At 42.3% G+C, this 17,481-nt stretch overlaps 1 protein-coding gene across 2 annotated transcripts in view; it reads right to left on the bottom strand.

Moving 5' to 3' along the window:
• Nucleotides 1–17,481, bottom strand: part of LOC138609640 (phospholipid-transporting ATPase ID-like) — a 53,519-nt gene that overhangs the window by 6,913 nt on the left and 29,125 nt on the right. For both annotated transcript variants that reach the window (XM_069682258.1, XM_069682259.1), the window contains exons 6-25: nt 12,505–12,566; nt 11,618–11,690; nt 11,155–11,225; nt 10,893–10,975; nt 10,450–10,608; nt 10,211–10,299; nt 9,831–10,024; nt 9,511–9,719; nt 9,234–9,277; nt 8,863–9,028; nt 7,157–7,345; nt 6,946–7,061; nt 3,911–4,075; nt 3,709–3,820; nt 3,063–3,168; nt 2,676–2,817; nt 2,303–2,486; nt 1,652–1,875; nt 1,394–1,477; nt 12–257 (exon numbers count right to left, since the gene is read on the bottom strand). In XM_069682258.1, coding sequence (XP_069538359.1) covers nt 12–257; nt 1,394–1,477; nt 1,652–1,875; nt 2,303–2,486; nt 2,676–2,817; nt 3,063–3,168; nt 3,709–3,820; nt 3,911–4,075; nt 6,946–7,061; nt 7,157–7,345; nt 8,863–9,028; nt 9,234–9,277; nt 9,511–9,719; nt 9,831–10,024; nt 10,211–10,299; nt 10,450–10,608; nt 10,893–10,975; nt 11,155–11,225; nt 11,618–11,690; nt 12,505–12,566 — 2,718 coding nt within the window. The remainder of the gene's footprint in view (nt 1–11; nt 258–1,393; nt 1,478–1,651; nt 1,876–2,302; nt 2,487–2,675; nt 2,818–3,062; nt 3,169–3,708; nt 3,821–3,910; nt 4,076–6,945; nt 7,062–7,156; nt 7,346–8,862; nt 9,029–9,233; nt 9,278–9,510; nt 9,720–9,830; nt 10,025–10,210; nt 10,300–10,449; nt 10,609–10,892; nt 10,976–11,154; nt 11,226–11,617; nt 11,691–12,504; nt 12,567–17,481) is intronic.

Raw genomic sequence — 17,481 nt, forward strand, 5'->3', positions numbered from 1 at the left:
GTTCCTGATACCTGGATGGTGACGGCAAACAGCAGACATGTCTGTGTGAGGAGGGCGAAGGACTGGTAGTCTGCCACGTCCATCCCGTCAGCCCTCACCGTGTCTTGCAAGGCAGCGTAGGGGATGAAGAAGAGAACCAAGGAGCTGTAGCAGCTGTGGAGGGCACACTTGAAGAAGGCCTTCTTGCTGAAGTAGAGGTTGAGCTGACCGGGAACGTAGAGCTGAGGATGCTGGAAACTCCACACGTCGTTCACATCCTGACCAGCAGGGGGAGACAAAGCTGTGAGGGCTATATGACTGAGCTCAAAGGCTGAATGAAAGAAGTGGACCCAACCTCCTGGTTTAAAACGTGAAGCTAATGTAGAAGTGCCTTAGGTCTGCATTCTTTCTCATGGCCTGCAGGGGGCGACTCCACTGGTTGCAAACAAAAAGAAGCCCACTTATAAGGAGGTAGACTGATGAGAGAATAAATCTACTTTTTAGTTGTGGTATTGAGAAGAAGATAAGACTTTGTACTTAATAAATCCCCAAGGTGAAAGTTTATAATTTCCCACATTTTTACAAACATTCTACACACCTGAAAGGCCTGAAATACAGACATGCACAAACAGGACCCCATGGACATGCACTAATGGAGAGAAGTCAGGGTGAGGGGGCTGCACATGGACATGCACCCTGAGAAGCTCAAGGACACTTCGACAGTGCCCAGGCACATCTCCAGCTACCAGAACCAATATAAACGTATTACCTCAGTAAGCGTTTTCCTAATGAGTTTATGGTTTAAAGTCTTCTCCCACATTAGATGTAGTTTATTTTCTAGATTATGCTACCACATGTGCACAGGACATATAAATAGCAATGAACTTGCTTTCCAACTCGAACTTTGTCCCTTCCCTTGAGTGTTTTTAGTTCATGAGAGAGTAACATTTTGGCTTCCACCAAAAGTTCACTGTTCAAATTAATGTTTTTTATAAAGATCTTTTTTGGGGCCTCTTATACCTTTATTGACAGAGAGGACAGTGGATAGTGTTGGAAACAGGGGAAGAGAGAGAGAGGGGGGATGACACGCTGCAAGGGGCAGAGGGCGGGAGTTGAACCCGGGGCTGCAGCATTGAGGACTAAAGCCTCTGTATATGGTTGCCGATTTAACCTCTGAGCCAAACCAGCGCCTTAAGTTAATTTTTAAGACATTTTTTTTTATAGCCAAAATCAGCAATCAAATTCCCTGCTCCAGCCTCTCGACCAAATATGGTCACATCCGGCTCCAGTTTTAGAACTGTAGTCCACAAACCAATTGTTAGTATAAAATGCGATCATGTAAAGTTTCTCAACAGTTCTGCCATACGTAGCTCTCATTAACACAGATAAATACATACGTGCATCAAATAGTTACCTGATCAAACAGACTCATTCCCAGAACAGGTAGTGCTGTGTACACCAGGTTGTAGAGTGTGATGAACCACTCGTCATACACCGTCTGAAAAGCAAAGTCAGAGGCAGAAAACTTATTTATTACTTCAACATTTATTCATTAATTCGATACCAGACAGACAGCTTTTCCCTTTTCTTTTTTTAGGTAAATTAAATATTTTCAGCATTTTCTGGGACTTTGTCGTTGTTTTTAACAGCAAAATTGGGTTCACACTCTCACCTGTGCAGAGAAGCCGCAGAAGAAGGCGTACCAGAAGTGGACGAAGGTGAAGGTGAAGTTCTTGTAGAAGAAGTAGCGCAGGAACTTGCACATGCGCAGGTAGGACCAGCGGCCGTGCACCAGCAGGAGGCGCTGCAGGAAGCGGAACTGGGCGAAGGAGTAGTCACTGGACAGCACGGCCTGCATGCCCTCCTGACCTGAGATGCCCACGCCTATATGAGCCGCTGCAGGGACAGTGGGTTAAGAATGCTTCAGTCACCTTTTCTGCTTAGAGGAAGAAATACATTTTGGCCACTAGGGGGCAGAAATGCACCAAAATAAGCTGACAGATGAATCACTTGCAGTTTGGTTTGTAAGCAGGAGACAGAGAGCAATACTATCAATCATTTAGAGCCACATTTGTATTCAGCTGACATGTTAGTCCAGTGTACTCTCTCCATTTAGCTCCTTTTTTGGTCCGCCAGCTCCTGAGAAGAATATTTGGCTGCACTATGTTTAATATTTGCTGAGACCTTTTCTGTCTGCAACTTGGTGCCCTGAATGGATCAGGTTTTAACCATGCAGCTAAAGATTATTTCGTCATTGATTAATCTAAAGGTTATTTTCTTGATTAACTTATTTTCAGTTGTAGTTTTATACATAAGAAGATACCTTTGATCATGCTGACATCGTTGGCTCCGTCTCCAATGGCCAGCGTGACCGCCTTCTTGTACTTCTTGACGAGCTCGACCACCTGAGCTTTCTGCAGAGGAGTGACCCTGCAGCAGATCACGGACTTGCACATGCACGCCGTCTTCAGGAACTCCTGCTCCATGCTGTGCTCCAGGGCGTACGCCTGAAGGAACCAGGAAGGAAGGGATGATTTTTACTCACACAAAATAAAGGAATGTTTCTTATTTTGAATTTCTTGATTTTTATGGTTTTCATGCGGATTAAAATATAACTTTTTTCCAAGTCAGTGTGAGTAAAGGCCTACAAGACATTTACAACGTGCACTGCAATTAGGCAGCTTCTTATGACGTACCAGACTGTGTCCGTTGATCACCAGGCCGTACTCCCCGTTTGCCATCTCTTCTGATATCACTTCGACACCGTTACCCAGAGTCCCTTGCGGCAGAAACACTGAATCCTCCTCTGAAACTGGTTTCATGGAGGTTTGTGCATTTCTGTTTGATAAGATAAAGTAGAATGTTACATAATCAGCTTGTAAAAACAACACTTCTTCACTACTAATGTCTTTGACTTATATTTACTTTTTTATGATTATGATTCTCTTGTTACTTGTGTGATTTTCTTTTCTACATTTTTTAGGGGTATTGTTGCAGGAAGTCTTACTGTGCATATGACAAAATAAGAAGTTGAAATAATGCTGAGTGTAAATGGAAACACTTATTTAAAAACGTCCTCTTACCTCAGTTCCTGTCTGACGTCTTCGGTCGAGTTGCCCGAGACGACAAAGACCTCGTTCATCTCCTCTCGCAGCAAGTTGCACGAGTAACCAATGTTTTCTGCAGTTTCTGCAACACGAACAAAGTTAGCGTTCACTTAATTATTTGGAAACATGAATTTCAGAGCAAAGATTTTTGACATTTAACAATAGCTCTGTATCACCTATCACAAATACCTCATTTACATGACTGTACAATAAACCAACAAGGACGCATCTTCTGACAAACTAGCAGAAGACAGTTACGTACATACAAGCAAACAAAGTGTATCTTATAAGTGTGTAAAAAAGAAAGAGGATGTTATGGTGCACAGACGAGGAAGGAAAAGATCAGGATGTTAGTTAAATTCCAAATAACAAGTCACTTGGTCATTTTGTCAGTTTCTAACTTAGGTGTGAAATACTTTGAGGGCAGACATGCATTGAATAAAAAAGTTAGACAGTAGATCAAGTTGAGTCTCTTCCTGTTTTGATTGATTTCAAACGAGAGAACTGATTTATTGGACATGACAAAACATTCTCAGACCTGTTTCTGTCTAAACATGATCAGAGAAATTTTTTAAAATATGTGAAAATATGTAATTATCAAACCTTATCTAAAGTTATGTACCTTGCTTGTCTCCAGTCAAAACCCAGATTTTGATGTCGGCTTTGGAGAGCTGCTCGATCGTCTGAGGGACTCCGTCTTGTAGCTTGTCTTCTATGGCTGTCGCTCCGAGCAGCTGGACACACACATGCAGAAACACACTTGTAAATTTGACTATAAATAATAAAAATCAATCCGATTTATCGTATGTGCTTTCTCTTCGAACCAGCAGATCCTTCTCTATCTCCTCATACAGCTGGTCCAGTTTCCCCTCCCGGTCGTCCAGCGCGGTGCTGGCCTCATGGTGGCGCTGTTTCCACTGGTTGAAATACTCGTCATCCAGGTCCTTGTAAGCCAGCGCCAGAGTCCTGAGGCCCTCTCCTGCAAACTCCTGCAGATCATTCACATACTTATATGGCTGGACTGTTCACATGTAGGTACACATGTGTGAATGCACATCTTGAAAGAACCGACACACGCACAAGCTGATGGAATTTGAAGATATAAACAAAGTAAAGCTACGCCAGCTGGGTCTATTTTCCGACGCAGGTAATAAACTACAAGATGGGCGGAGACAAACAGCAAGGAGATGATGACTGTTTCATCCTTTCTATGAGCTGAACATTATAAAAATAAAGAGAGGAAATAAATAGGAGAACTAAGAAGAGAAGAGAAGTGGAGAGAAATACAGGAAAGTCTGTTTATTTAAAGCTAAATTTAGTTCATTCTTCTGCACAATAGAGCTCTATTGTTGTCAGACAAACTGCTGCACCGGTTGAAATGTCCGTATTTAACCTGGGCATTGTAGTGTGTATCTAAAGTCACACACACAATCCACACTAAATGTGCATAAATTTGTTAATGGAAAAAGTCCCTTACAAATATCCTAGCTCAAGCATTTTTAACATACTATGAGGAATATTTAACTGGTTTTGAAACAGTCCAAATTTAATATTGTGTTTTTATATGACCGAATACAGCAGTATAAGCGCGCACAGCTCCAAACTATGTTTCAAAATAGCCTTTCGGGTGCACGGTAGAAAATAAAACTAGAAAACAAAAGCTCCGGCACTCACAGAATCATGTATGACTCAATTTAATGTCGGTCATGAACGAACACGTTTCAGCTTTTGTTTTTCTCTTTATATGACCAACAGAAGTAAACCAGACCATCATCTGGACTTTTGGCTCTCAGATATTGTTTTTCTTTTCCTTTTTTATTGAGCGGACAGTGGATAGTGTTAGAAACAGGGGAAGAGATTGGGGATGACACACGCCAAAGGGCCGAGGGTGGGAGTTGAACCGGGGCTGCCGCATCTAGGACTGTAGCCTCTGTATTTGTCCGCCGATTTAACCGCTGAGCTAAACCGGCGCCTGATATTGTTATTCTGAACACCTTTCACTGCTGTCACTGAGTCCAATCCTGACAAAGTGATTTACAGCACTTCACCCTTTGTTTACATTTTCCTCTGTGAAGTTTCACAGTAGTGCTGCACGGCGGTGCAGTGGTTAGTGCTGCCTCAGAGGTAGAAGGTTCATAGTTTGAATCCTGGTTCAGACATAGTGGGCCTTACTGTGTGGAGTTTGCATGTTCTCACTGTGCATGCGTGGGTTTCCTCCCACAGTCCAAAGACGTTAGGTTCACTGGTGACTCTAAATTGCTCGTAGGTGTGAGAGTGAGCGTGAAAGGTTGTCTGTCTCTGTGTGTCAGCCCTGTGATTGACTGGCGATCAGTCCAGGGTGTAACCCCGCCTCTCGCCCAATGACAGCTGGGATAGGCTCCAGCCCCCCCGCGACCCTGAACAGGATAAGCGGTATAGATAATGGATGGATGATATTTTCACAGTGCAGCTGTACATTAGACAGTTCAAAGGAAGCAGGGGGAGAATACCAGGAAATATAATGGACCCATGCCCATTACAATTTCCAAGCAACTGTATCTGTTAGTTGTCCAAACCATTAAGTTAATGGTAATAAAACTGTCGGCATATTAAGGTCATTCATCTTATATTCATCTAACGTTCCGGTTACAATCTTAACTGATCATAACCCTCTTGTGTTTTTGCACAGAATGCGCAATACAAATCAGAGGTTGATAATTTTGAGTGTTTTTTTGCAAGCCTTCAATGTTGATGTAAAACATCTCCGTGGCAGGGATAATGTGGTAGCTGATGCGTTGTCGCACTCATAGGGAGTATTGTTTGTGATTATTGTTTTTTTTTTGTGTGTGTGTAAAAAAAAAAAATGTAATCACTAACTAAGGGTGGGGGTGTTACGCGCTCCCCCTTCTGCTTTCTTTTCCCTCAGGTGGCTTGATTGCTGTTGGCCCTGCCCCTCCTATATAAGGGAGGCGGGAGCAGGAGCTCAGTCTCTCTCCCTGATCCTGCAAGCCTGCACACCATGCTAGTTACTTTGGGTTTTTTTTTTCCTTTTGATGCTGGAGGTCTGGTAGTCTAGTTTCGTGGCTTCCTTTCCAGTTTAGTTAACTTAGAACTTTTACTAGGTTAGGGGGGGGAGAGCAGGGTCCTACGGCCCATTGTGTGGTTGGCCCAGACTTCCTCACTCCTTCTGTTCTTTTTGGCCGGACCTCCAGACTCCCATAGTTTTGGTAATTATCAAAGTATTGTTTCTTCGTAAATAAAAACTCCTTATCTTTTTGAAACTTGTACTCGGTTATGGTGTCCTTCTCCATGTGTTACTGGCCACATGGTGAGCCAAACATTTCCTTTTTTGTGGCCGTAACAGCCACAAATAAACAAATACATTCTTTGCTTCACATCCTGCAATCAGCTGTGTTTAAACAAGAAAACGGGAGATGCAATAGTTTTATAAAGAAGCTGCATCTTTCTTTTATCTGCTACAAAAACAATGCTGGTGCTATTTAGATCAAGATGTTTACGACACTAGTCATACTGCTTCTGAAATGTCCTCACAGCTGCTTTAAAGAGAAAACTTTATATATGTTTATTTAAAAGATTTATGTGCTCTGTCGGGGGAAACGTTGGGCTTGTGGCCTTCTGTAGACTTCATCAAACTATATCCACAGCTAGACGGAGAACATGCACACTCGGATGACCTTTGTACACATAAACACATTTCACACATGATGAAGAACCAACACAAAGGCACGCACAAGGTTTCTTCTGGTTGTCTCCTGAATGAACACAGAGAGACACACACAGACACACACACACACACACACAGAGACAGAGACACACACACACACAGAGAGACACACATACTTATAGAAATATTACTGACGTTAAGATGCTCTGTAGTGACGTCCATCAGCTTGCTACAGGACTGATGCAGCCGCTCATAGATGATTGTGTCGGCACCTTTACAGAGGAGAGACAGCTTCCCCTCTGGACTGCGAACTATAAAGACACACATAAAGATACATTACAGCAGCAGTCTATATTTTAAATCACTCCAAATTTGAACCTTTACTCCAAACAATAAGTTTTCATACCTATGACAGACATCCTCTTGCGGACGTTGTTGAAGTCCAGGATGGCGAGGAGTTCGTAGCTGCGCTGCTGTCCCATTTCCACGATGGAAACGCTGTCCGGTGTTCGTGAGCGGAAGACGAATCCAAAGTTTCTGGCCGCTGTGACCAACGCTCCCTCATCTGGAGACTGAGCCTGGTAGAAGATCTCACCTGCAGGAGAAAAACACGATATGTATTAGTCAGCAGAGAAAGAGGAATACCAGTTATGCCTGAATGATTAAGTAAAGCTGGTCATTTCTAGAACCTTCCTGCTTTTTTACAAACAGAAAACCATAGGCTGCATGTACAGTAAGAAGTAGCCAAAGTGACTACAGATTTGAGGCCTTGAATCTGGCGTTTTGATTGTCGCCATCTTGTTTTCTGGGGCCAGAAGTGACCATATTTGGACAAGAGGCTGGATACTCAGGGGTTTATTGACAGCTATTGACAGAAGACAGCTAGTGACATCTGCCTGTCACTCAAACCAAACATGCTCTTAATCATGCATTACTTTTCAGGGTAGACGGCAGCTCAGTTTGTAGGGACTTGGTTTGGGAACCAGAGGGTGGCTGGTTCAAATCCTGGTACGGACCAAGCATGGAATCGGGGCTGGTAGCCAGGTGTCCTTGAGCAAGGCACCGAATCCCCCAACTGCTCAGGGTACATGTCAACGTTTAATATTTCCGCAAACTTTTACTCCGATGAAATTCCAAAATAAAATGTATACTTTTACTGCGATACATTTCACCTTAGAATCTTTGTTACTCAAAGTAAAATCAGGAGAAATTTAGTGGTCTATTAGTTTTATTTTTACAGAAAACACAGATTTAAATGAACAGAAACGGAGAGGTTAAAAACTGAGGGTGGCAGTCATGCAACATCGTGGGTGTCAACTGACATAAAAACCTCAAAGAAGAAGCAGAAGAAGAAGAAGAAACGTGCAACAAGGGATTTCAAAGTTGTCAGATGCAAGCGAGTAGCAACTACGTGAGTAGGCTAGCACTCGACGGTGATACTTGACACATGATCGAGGCAGAAACAGAAACGGTGTCGCCACCAGCTACTCCGGTGAAAGATGACGGTGGTGACGAAGACGAAGTTTAAGAAGGTAATTCTCACCAAAAGGGTGACTCCACTTTTTAAGGTGGTTTACATTTCTAAATAAATTCTCTAAATTCACTTACTTGTACTTTTTACTTTCAATACTTAAGAACAATTTATATCACATACTTTAAGATTTTTACTTAAGTAATATTAGAATGACCGACTTTCACTTCTTCCAAAGTCATTTTCTGGTTTGATAGTTTTAGTGTTTGGCTTTCAGGTACTTCATCCACCACTGGGTAACAAGGTGAGTTGTATAAATATAAGCCCTCCCACACTGTTGTCATTGATAGATAAATGACAAAAGCTGTAAACATGTTTAATACTGTAAGTTTGGCTTTCTAACATCGGGGATCTGATGACTCACTTTTGGCAAAGCCTCAAGTGGCCACTGAAGGAACTGCAGTTTTTTTACTTTGTTGGCTCAGAAAAAGCTGAAACATTTTACTTTGTGCTTTTATTGGACTGAGATTTGCATGAATCCACTGGGTAATAAAATGTTCTGCTCTTCTCTAAAACGACTTTGTTCAAGACAATGCTGTGTCTCACTCCCTCATGATGAAACCCTTAATCCCCCCCCTCACCTTCTTTCTTCTCCTCGGCCATGACGGTGTGGCACAGGGCCAGCAGCCTGAAGAAGGCGTGGACCTCTGGGTTCTCCAGCTTCATTGCCTCCACCAGGGCGTGGTCGTGGAACATGAAGCGAGGGTCAGCCAGCGGGTTGAAGGAGAAGTCCACCGTCTCTGTATCCTGATGGGAGAGAGGAAGAACAATGTGTTACTTCTTTTTTTGTGTTTTCTGAAAGCCCCTATTAGTTACTGATTAAGCATCTGTAGAGTTAAATCCATTGGCTCTTAGATGACACACTGTTGTAATAGAAGAAAATGTATAAACACACAACAAGATGACACAATTTTCCATGGATGTGTGTCAACTTGCTGAATCACAGACTCACCTCTGTAATTTCTAGTCGCTGACCCGTGTAGTCGAAAACATCCCCTGGAAAGGAGAGAAAGAAAATGTATGAAATGCATGTTTAGAGCCACAAAACACAAACAGACCAGTAACAGGATCGAAATGTGAACTCAAATCTCTCAACCTGCAGAGAGAAGGCACGTAAATACAACATCAGCCGACTGACACTGTGGGAAAAATGTAAAGAGGAGAAACAGTAACAGACAAAAAAATATTACAGAAGACGGCTCCACAGCTGCAGGCAACATGACTCTTACCATAGGTTTTGCCGTTGATGGAGCACTTGTTGAACACCATGATATTCTGGGTGAGCGTCCCTGTTTTGTCGCTGAAGACGTACTTGATTTGACCGAGCTCCTCGTTCAGCGTGGTGGTTCGAGCTTCGGCGGGGGTGTCTTTGCGCGAGTAGTACATCTTCCTGTCCCAGTCGATGTAGAAGCTGTTCCCCAACCGAATGATCTCCACACTGCAGAAAGACGAAGACACAGGAAGTGTTTACAGGAAGTGTTAGCTCTATTCTCACTGGATGTTCCTTTAAAACGAACCAACACCAACATTTTTCTTTGTGCATTGTTACCTAACGTAGAGGGAGATAGGCACCACGGTGTTGAGGATGATGACGTAGGACCAGAATGTGAGGAAGGCGGAGACGGCAGCGTTGTTGTCATTTTGTCTGGGTAGAAAAACGGTGAACTGCGCTCCTTCGTTTATCTCCCAGAAGTAGTTTCCAATCGCCAGGATGGTGCACATGAAGGCCAGGAAACCGAAAATCTGCATGGAAAGTTTTCAGAAACATGATGTCAAAACATCGTCATCAGAAAACCTTTTCTGCTGAGTTAAATTGGATGAGGTTTTACAGACAGCCTCAATGACAACCCTATCAGGGGATCAACAAACAAAGGACTTTTGTCGTTAAATAATTAACAGCTGGGCATTTTCAGATCAGATAAAACTCACACAAAGGACGAGGACGTTCATCATACGGTCGACACTGGTCCTCTTGAACGTGCTCTTCCCACAGTTCTGCATCAGCTTCGTCTCTGGACCTGCAGGAAGAGGAACATGCAAGAGCTGAAAGATGTTCATTCAAAACAGTCTCTGTGTATTTTGAATCCATCCATCTCTTTTTAAAAGGGGTACAAGTTGATCATTTTCACTCCTTCCTCATAATGAGTGTCTGTGAAAGTCCGTCCCACCTCCAAACAGCACCAGGCCAAAGCACCACTCGGTGTTCCTCAGGGTGCAGCCTCTCAGCAGGATCTTCTCGTTGTCCAGCGAGTATTTCTGATCAGCGACGGTCAGCGTTCCTGTGAAGCGGTCGAGGCGGTTGTTGGGGGGTTCACAGCGCACCTCGCCTTTAAGGGGGACACAGGAGAAACAGATTCTCAACTAGAAGCGGCTGCACAAAAAAAAATGGATGCTGGTGCTCAGACAAACCAAAAATGTATTGGCACAGCTTTAGCAGAGCAACTCTCAAGATGGCCAGACTTGGATTTTTGTTCTTTCTGCTTGCACTAACCTACATATTTTTGTTATGTAACAAGGTTTCACAGACTCAATAGGAAGGGGAGGGGGCATTGTCTTTTCTGCATGCTTTTACTTGCAGCAGTTGGTTGCCCTGTAGTACAGTTCATCTCACCGTTGAAGTCTGCCAGTTTTTCAATATCATCTCCCAGGTCTCCTGTCACAGGGAGGGCCTGTCTCACCTTCAGGTTAGTCTCTCTGAGGAAGAGGAGGAGAGGAGGAAAACATTGGGGGTAAAAAGAAGGAGGAGAACGAAGGAGGAAAGAAGGAAAAAATAGTGAGCAGGAAGAAGAGAGACAAGATGAAGCATAAATAAATTACAGATTATTCATCACATATCTGATGATGCATGGCACTACACAAAAAAATACACTAACCCATCCAGTTCTGCTGTCTCGATGTACACCAGGTTGAGAGGTTCACTGCTGGAGAGCAGCAGGAGGTCGGCCTGAAAATACAGCATCACACATGCATACATTGCTGTCAATCAGTGATCAATAGATGAGACAGATTCTGCTGAATCCAAAAGGCAATTGGAATTGGTTGAACTTCTTGAAGGCGTTTGACCGCTCATCCGACAGGATTCTTCAGTCCTAACTGTCCAGCTGCCTTTTGGATTGAGCTCACGCCATTAAGTAAAAAAAAGAACTGAAAGACAAAAGGGTTAAAAAATGCAAAAACGCACAGGAAATCATGAATTCAGATGACTAATGCGGCACAGAGGCCCAACAAAAACACTATGAAAGCACTGTAAATAGAGATGAATAGAGGTGACATCCAGTGGGAAATGGAGAAACGAGTGAAGTAGGCTGAAGGTTATATTTTCAACAATTTACTCACAGTGACAAACTGGTTGTTTTCCAGCTTGATGATGTCTCCCACCTGGACGTCCATCCATTTCTCGCTCCGCAGTCTGAGAACAGGAAACAGGCTGATAAGTGGATGTTTGGGCTGTGTGTGTGTGTGTGTGTGTGTGTGTGTGTGTGCAGTAGAGTTCAGAGGAAAGGTATTCTTTTCCCTTTCATTCAAGGAGTGGCAGAAAATAAACTGTAAATAAGCCCTGAACACCAAGGTCATCCTATTATTAGTCACCTTCCTTCACTGAATGTTCCTGTCAGTTTCCTGTATTATCTTTCTGTCAATAATAGAGAGTTTCAAGAGAAGCAGCCTCCCAACCCAGGCGTCAGTTAGGGAATTAGTACTTTGAAAATACATATTTGAAGCCCACTTTCACTTTTAATGACTTTAAATTCTTCTGGTAATAGACAAGCCCACTGCTTACTTCTTCTTCTGACCTTCCTCTGATATTTGTAGTGCATATTCCTGTGTTTCACCCATCCCTGTATTCCTTGTGTGCGACAAACGCTCTCTAGTAAAGCAACAGGAAGCAGATGCAGGATGGTGGGCAGCACTTGTTTTATATCCTGTTGACTTGATGTCTGCTATTTCAAAACTGTGAGGTATGCTTGATTTGGACATGGCTTTATTTCACTTTTAGAGTTGAAACAAGCAGACAGGATGACTTGATAAGATTTTTTGAGGATCTTTATAACAAAGCTTAAAAGGCACCACCAAGATTCCCTGAGGAACTCCTACCTGTACAGAAAAGTGAAATGACTCTGATGTTGCCCTTACAAATATATAAAATACAGGATGTAGCTACTTGAAGCTTTCATATATGTTCACAAGTGTTTGCCCAACAATTCATAGCACATGAACAAACTTACTTTCTATCAATAAGGACCTCAACTTTTCTGTTGTTGACTTGATTGTCGCTCCTGTGGCGATTCTGGAAAGAAGACACAAACAAACAAAGAGTTTTTAAATCCCACAAGAAACTTAATTTTTATGCCTTTTACGCCTTTATTGAAATAGAGAGGACAGTGGATAGTGTTGGAAACAGGGGAAGAGAGAGACGGGATGACATGTGTCAAAGGGCCGATTGTGGGAGTTGAACTCAGGGCTGCCACAATGAGGACTGTAACCTCTGAACATGGGATACGCAATCTAACCACTGAGCTGAACCAGCGCCCCATGAACTTAATTTAATAACTGCATCATTATTTAGTCCTGGCATGTGGTTTCCCTTTAGTAGGCCTAATCACCAACTTTCATGGTTCGGCATGGTTAGGGCCTGTGTCCACTAACATTGTATTTTGCATTGCTTTCTGTTGTTGTGCTCACAGCGCTCTCAGTTAAAAATGGTTCAGCTTTTGGAGCATCACTGCGCTCATCAATGTCAGTTCTCCCTCACCGACCAATCAATGTCCTTAAATAAAAGCAAATATTAAGCACACAGAGTGATTTAAAACAGACTTAACGGTCACTACCAAGGGAAGTGGAACTTCTGTTACCTAGCAACAGTAAGTGCTAGTGAGAAGTGCTCTGAAGTTGTGGTTGTGGGCGTTGCCAGCGCAAAAAACACCGTTAGTGGTCACAGGCCTTTATACTGTTGTTTTTGTTCTCTAACTGTGAAACTGATGGGTCATCCAGAGTCATATCTATATCTTGCAGTTTGTTTATGTAAGAGCCCTTTAAATTACCTTTAATCAATACTGTTTTATTAGCTCAGCAAATGGAAACATCCATCTGAAGGCTACATTATAAACTTGGGCCCCCAAGCAGCAGGGACAGGCATATTTTCCCTTTTTTTGATTCATTCATTTAAACCTGTATTTAAGCCTGGAAATCATTGAGGTTTCCTTCATTTACAATGATGTCGAGATCTAGAAAACGACACAATTAAAGTAATCAAAACACAGCAATTAATAAAAACATTCACAAGCTGAGGTGACGTGGTTTGAGATCCTTCATTTGTCCGAGAGAAATTAGAGTGTCGATCCTGAGAGTGTGTTGTAATTGATTCCACATGTTTGGAGCACAAAAAGTAAAGGCGGATTTTCCAAGTTCAGAGTAAACGCGAGGGACTTGAAGCATGAGACAGTCAGTACAGTGAGTTTTGCAGGTTCCAGTGGTCCAGTTCAGCATGGATGATATGTATGATTTATAGATACAAAGATACAAGTGCTTATCACGCCTCTGTGTTAGAGAAGACCAGCCAACTTTGTTATACAGGATACAATGATGAGTGTTGTAGGGATCTCCGGAAATGAATCTAAGAGCAGAGTGATGAATTGAGTCCAGGGATTTGAGAGTGGAAGCAGCAGCGTGTCATTATATCACCATAAATTAGGACTGACAGAAGGACTGATGTGGTTATAACTTTTCTACAGTTAATAAGGAAGTTAGATCTGTTTCTGTACACTAAACCAAGTTTTTGTTGCAGTTTGCTAATAAGGTTTTCAATATGGTGTTTAAATGTGAATGATTCATCCAGCCAGATACCAAGATATTTATATACTGAGACGCTTTCAATGCTGCGACCATTCAGTGTGGATAGGTGTAGACTGTTAAAATCTGAATCTCTTGATCTTGAAAAAAGCATACATTTTGTTTTTGCTAGCATTTAGTACCAGTTTAAGGCTGAGAAGTGCATTCTGCAGAATATTAAAATAAAGTTGTAGCTTCTCAACAGCAGCACAAAACAAAATAGCACCATCAGCATAAAGATGATTACAGTCAGTTATTAAAGAAACAATGTTATTAATATAAATTGTGACTAAGACAGGGCCCAGAACTGATCCTTGGGGAACTCCTTTGCTAATGGTAAAAACTCTGATTGGATATTTCCGGCTTTGATCTATCAGAAAGGTAATTCTGGAACCATTTGCATGCAACAGAGTCAAACCCAATATTCAATGTGTCAAGTATTGAGACCTTTTGACAAGTCAATAAAAACAGCAGCACAATGCTTCTTCTCATCTATGTTAGAGACAATGTTACTAACAACTAATGTTACAGCAGACATGGTACTATGCTTAGGTCTGAAACCAGACTGATGAGGGCTTAAGATGGAATATTGTGAGAGAAATAGAGGCAGTTTATATAATTTAACTTTCTATAATTTGGATGTGTTGTACACTGTTTTGTCTGAGCCTGTAAGAGGTTTTAAATGACAAAATTCTCTGTCGCTAAAACTAAGACCTATCCGTAACCCTACCAAAAACTGTAGCATTATTAAGGCTGACATAGCTCAGTAGGCCATAGCTTGTGAAAACGTTCCGTTAACAGCAGCTTTCCCCACCCAGGAGTCAGTTATTTCAGCTTTTGTTTTGCAAGGTCGTCCACGTTTGCCATACATGGTCAGTGTTGAGTTGCTGTGAGCCTGCTGAGATCAAATCGAGCCTGTACCCTCCCTGTGACTTCACTCTGGGAACAGATGGGTACCGGCGGGCAGGGACCGTTCAGGATCGCCACCACTGACAAACAAAAGGAGCCCTGTTCTCCTCCAGCCAATGTTTAACCCCTGACAACACTCATTTCCTCTTGGTGGTTTGGCATTAAAATATTAGGTGTCACACCCACGCTCACATACAACCATTTGTTTAGTTGACCTTGACAAATGAAACGAAAATCTGTTTTACTTTTAATTGTCTTTGGGAGGCATTTTGTTCTGTTACAGTTCCCCTACAAGGATTAAAGAAAAGACAAACAGTTTGACCTTTAACAAAATCTACTTCCTCATGAACAGGCGGTGTAGGTCAAACAGTGAAGAAGGTGTGACCCTGGTCTGAGGGGAATTTTTGTTATTTCTTAATCAGTCTATCTAAATGACATCATTTTATGTCAACATCACAACCTTTTTACAAATGTGACTGATGAAACAGTTTGTTGAGCAACAACTTAACAGAGCTAATAACTAAAAAAGTGAATATTGAAGAGAGTCAAATGTTTTTATCATTTGTGTCTGTTTGCCAAGATTGGTATTGAAATCATGGAAAAGAAAGTGCAGTATAAGATTGACGGAGGTTAGTCAACTCAAATGTATCTGTAAAACAACGTGAGCTGACCAAAGTGCTTCACAGACAGTGGCAAATAAAACAGTAAAATGACAACAAATGATGTTGATCGATGACAAGTATAAAAAATGAACAAAAAACAATTAATAAAGTAAAAAAACAAATATAAAAACAAACATTTAAAGATGCTTTAACTGAATTCGAAGGCCAAATTAAGGAGGTGGCATTTGAACTGATGCTTGAAGGAATTAATTGAGTTGGCACTTGGGATTGGAGGAGGCAGTTTGTTCCACAAATGGGGGCCCACAGCTTAAAAGGCGCGGCCACCCCCGAGTCCCTGCTGAGCCCAAGGGGCCACCAGCAGGCACTGCTAAGAGCACCTTAGTGCTCGTGCTGGGGTATAAGAGATCAAAAGGTCTGATAAATATGAGGGAGCCGATTCATGGAGTGACTTAAAAACTGGTAAAAAAAATTTTTTAATCTATTCTAAAACTAACAGGGAGCCAGTGGAGGGAGGCGAGTATGGGGCAGAAATGCTCGCGCTTTCGTGTACCTGTTAAAAATCTGGCAGCAGCGTTCTGAACATACTGCAGTCATGAGAGGATGGACTGATTAAACCCCATGTACAGGTCAAAATCAATGACTGTGTATACATAGATGGCCGAGGCATCTCCATCTGCTCCCATTGTACGAAAGTGGTGCCAAAATAACCCCCGTGATAGGTGCTGCCATCTTGCGATGGTGACGTCATATGGAGCCAGAGTCTGCGCTGTGGAGATTGGCAGGTGGCGCTGCCGTAGTCACTTCCGCTAACCCAAACACACACTTAACTCACTGAAAAACAGCAGTTTAACAGCTTCTCTGTGTTGGTCTGAGGTTAACGTTCACAGGTATAGAAACGTCAATGACTGTAGTGATTGTTTTAGTTACGTTTCCACTCGCGGATCGTCCTCCGCTCTGCTCACCCGGAACTGATCGGCTGCAGGAGCCGTATTTGTCAACAGAGCTGTCAATCATCATTTTGACAGCATCAAATAACTAATCAAAAATAAACTTGTCAGAAAAATGAACACTTGGATGTGAATCAGCATGATAAGAACTAAATATAAAGACAACAACCATGTTTGACAAAATTTATTTGACTCATGTCCCATCTGTTAACATGGAGGAGGCAGGCTTGGTGACCTATACTGCAGCCAGTCAACAGGGGGCGATGGAGAGGGTTTGGCATTACTTTTAGGGAGCTGCCATGTTGTCCATCTTTTTATACAGTCTTTGGTTAAAATGTGCATGAATCAAACATTAATCAAACAGACAGACAGTCGCTAAGACAACCTTATTTTGAGGCTGAGAAAACAGGTTACCGCCTGTGCTAACGGACAGATGTGTGTTAGGTTCAACACTGAAAACGAGATAACGTGTTTTGTACTTGAGACTGCTGATGTTTTTCCCACAGTCAGAGCGTAAATGGTGATTGTGAGCAACATGAGATAACATGAAATAACACACAGTTCTTGGTTTGTTTGTACAAATGATGAGCGGATATATTGTTTCGATAACTTTAGGTTAGTTCACTTTAGATTTGAGGGAAAATTTCTTCTGGATGAGCTGGAAAATTTAAGAAGATATACTTTATTAATCCCTGAGGGCAAATTCAGTGTTTTAACTCACATGCACAAACACACACACACACACACACACATGCACAAACAGGACTCTATCAATGAAGAGATGCACATGGACATGCGCCCCAGCAGTAAGGGATTCGGTGCCCTTTATGGCTAAGTGTGGCCATGTTTAGGAAAATGGGAAACTACTTGGTTAAAGGTTCAGAAGGCAATTCCT

The sequence above is a fragment of the Semicossyphus pulcher genome, unplaced genomic scaffold (assembly GCF_022749685.1).
Source record: "Semicossyphus pulcher isolate SPU_LCO1_2020_fin unplaced genomic scaffold, fSemPul1.0.p SCAF_6, whole genome shotgun sequence".
In the NCBI taxonomy this organism is placed as follows: domain Eukaryota; kingdom Metazoa; phylum Chordata; class Actinopteri; order Labriformes; family Labridae; genus Semicossyphus; species Semicossyphus pulcher.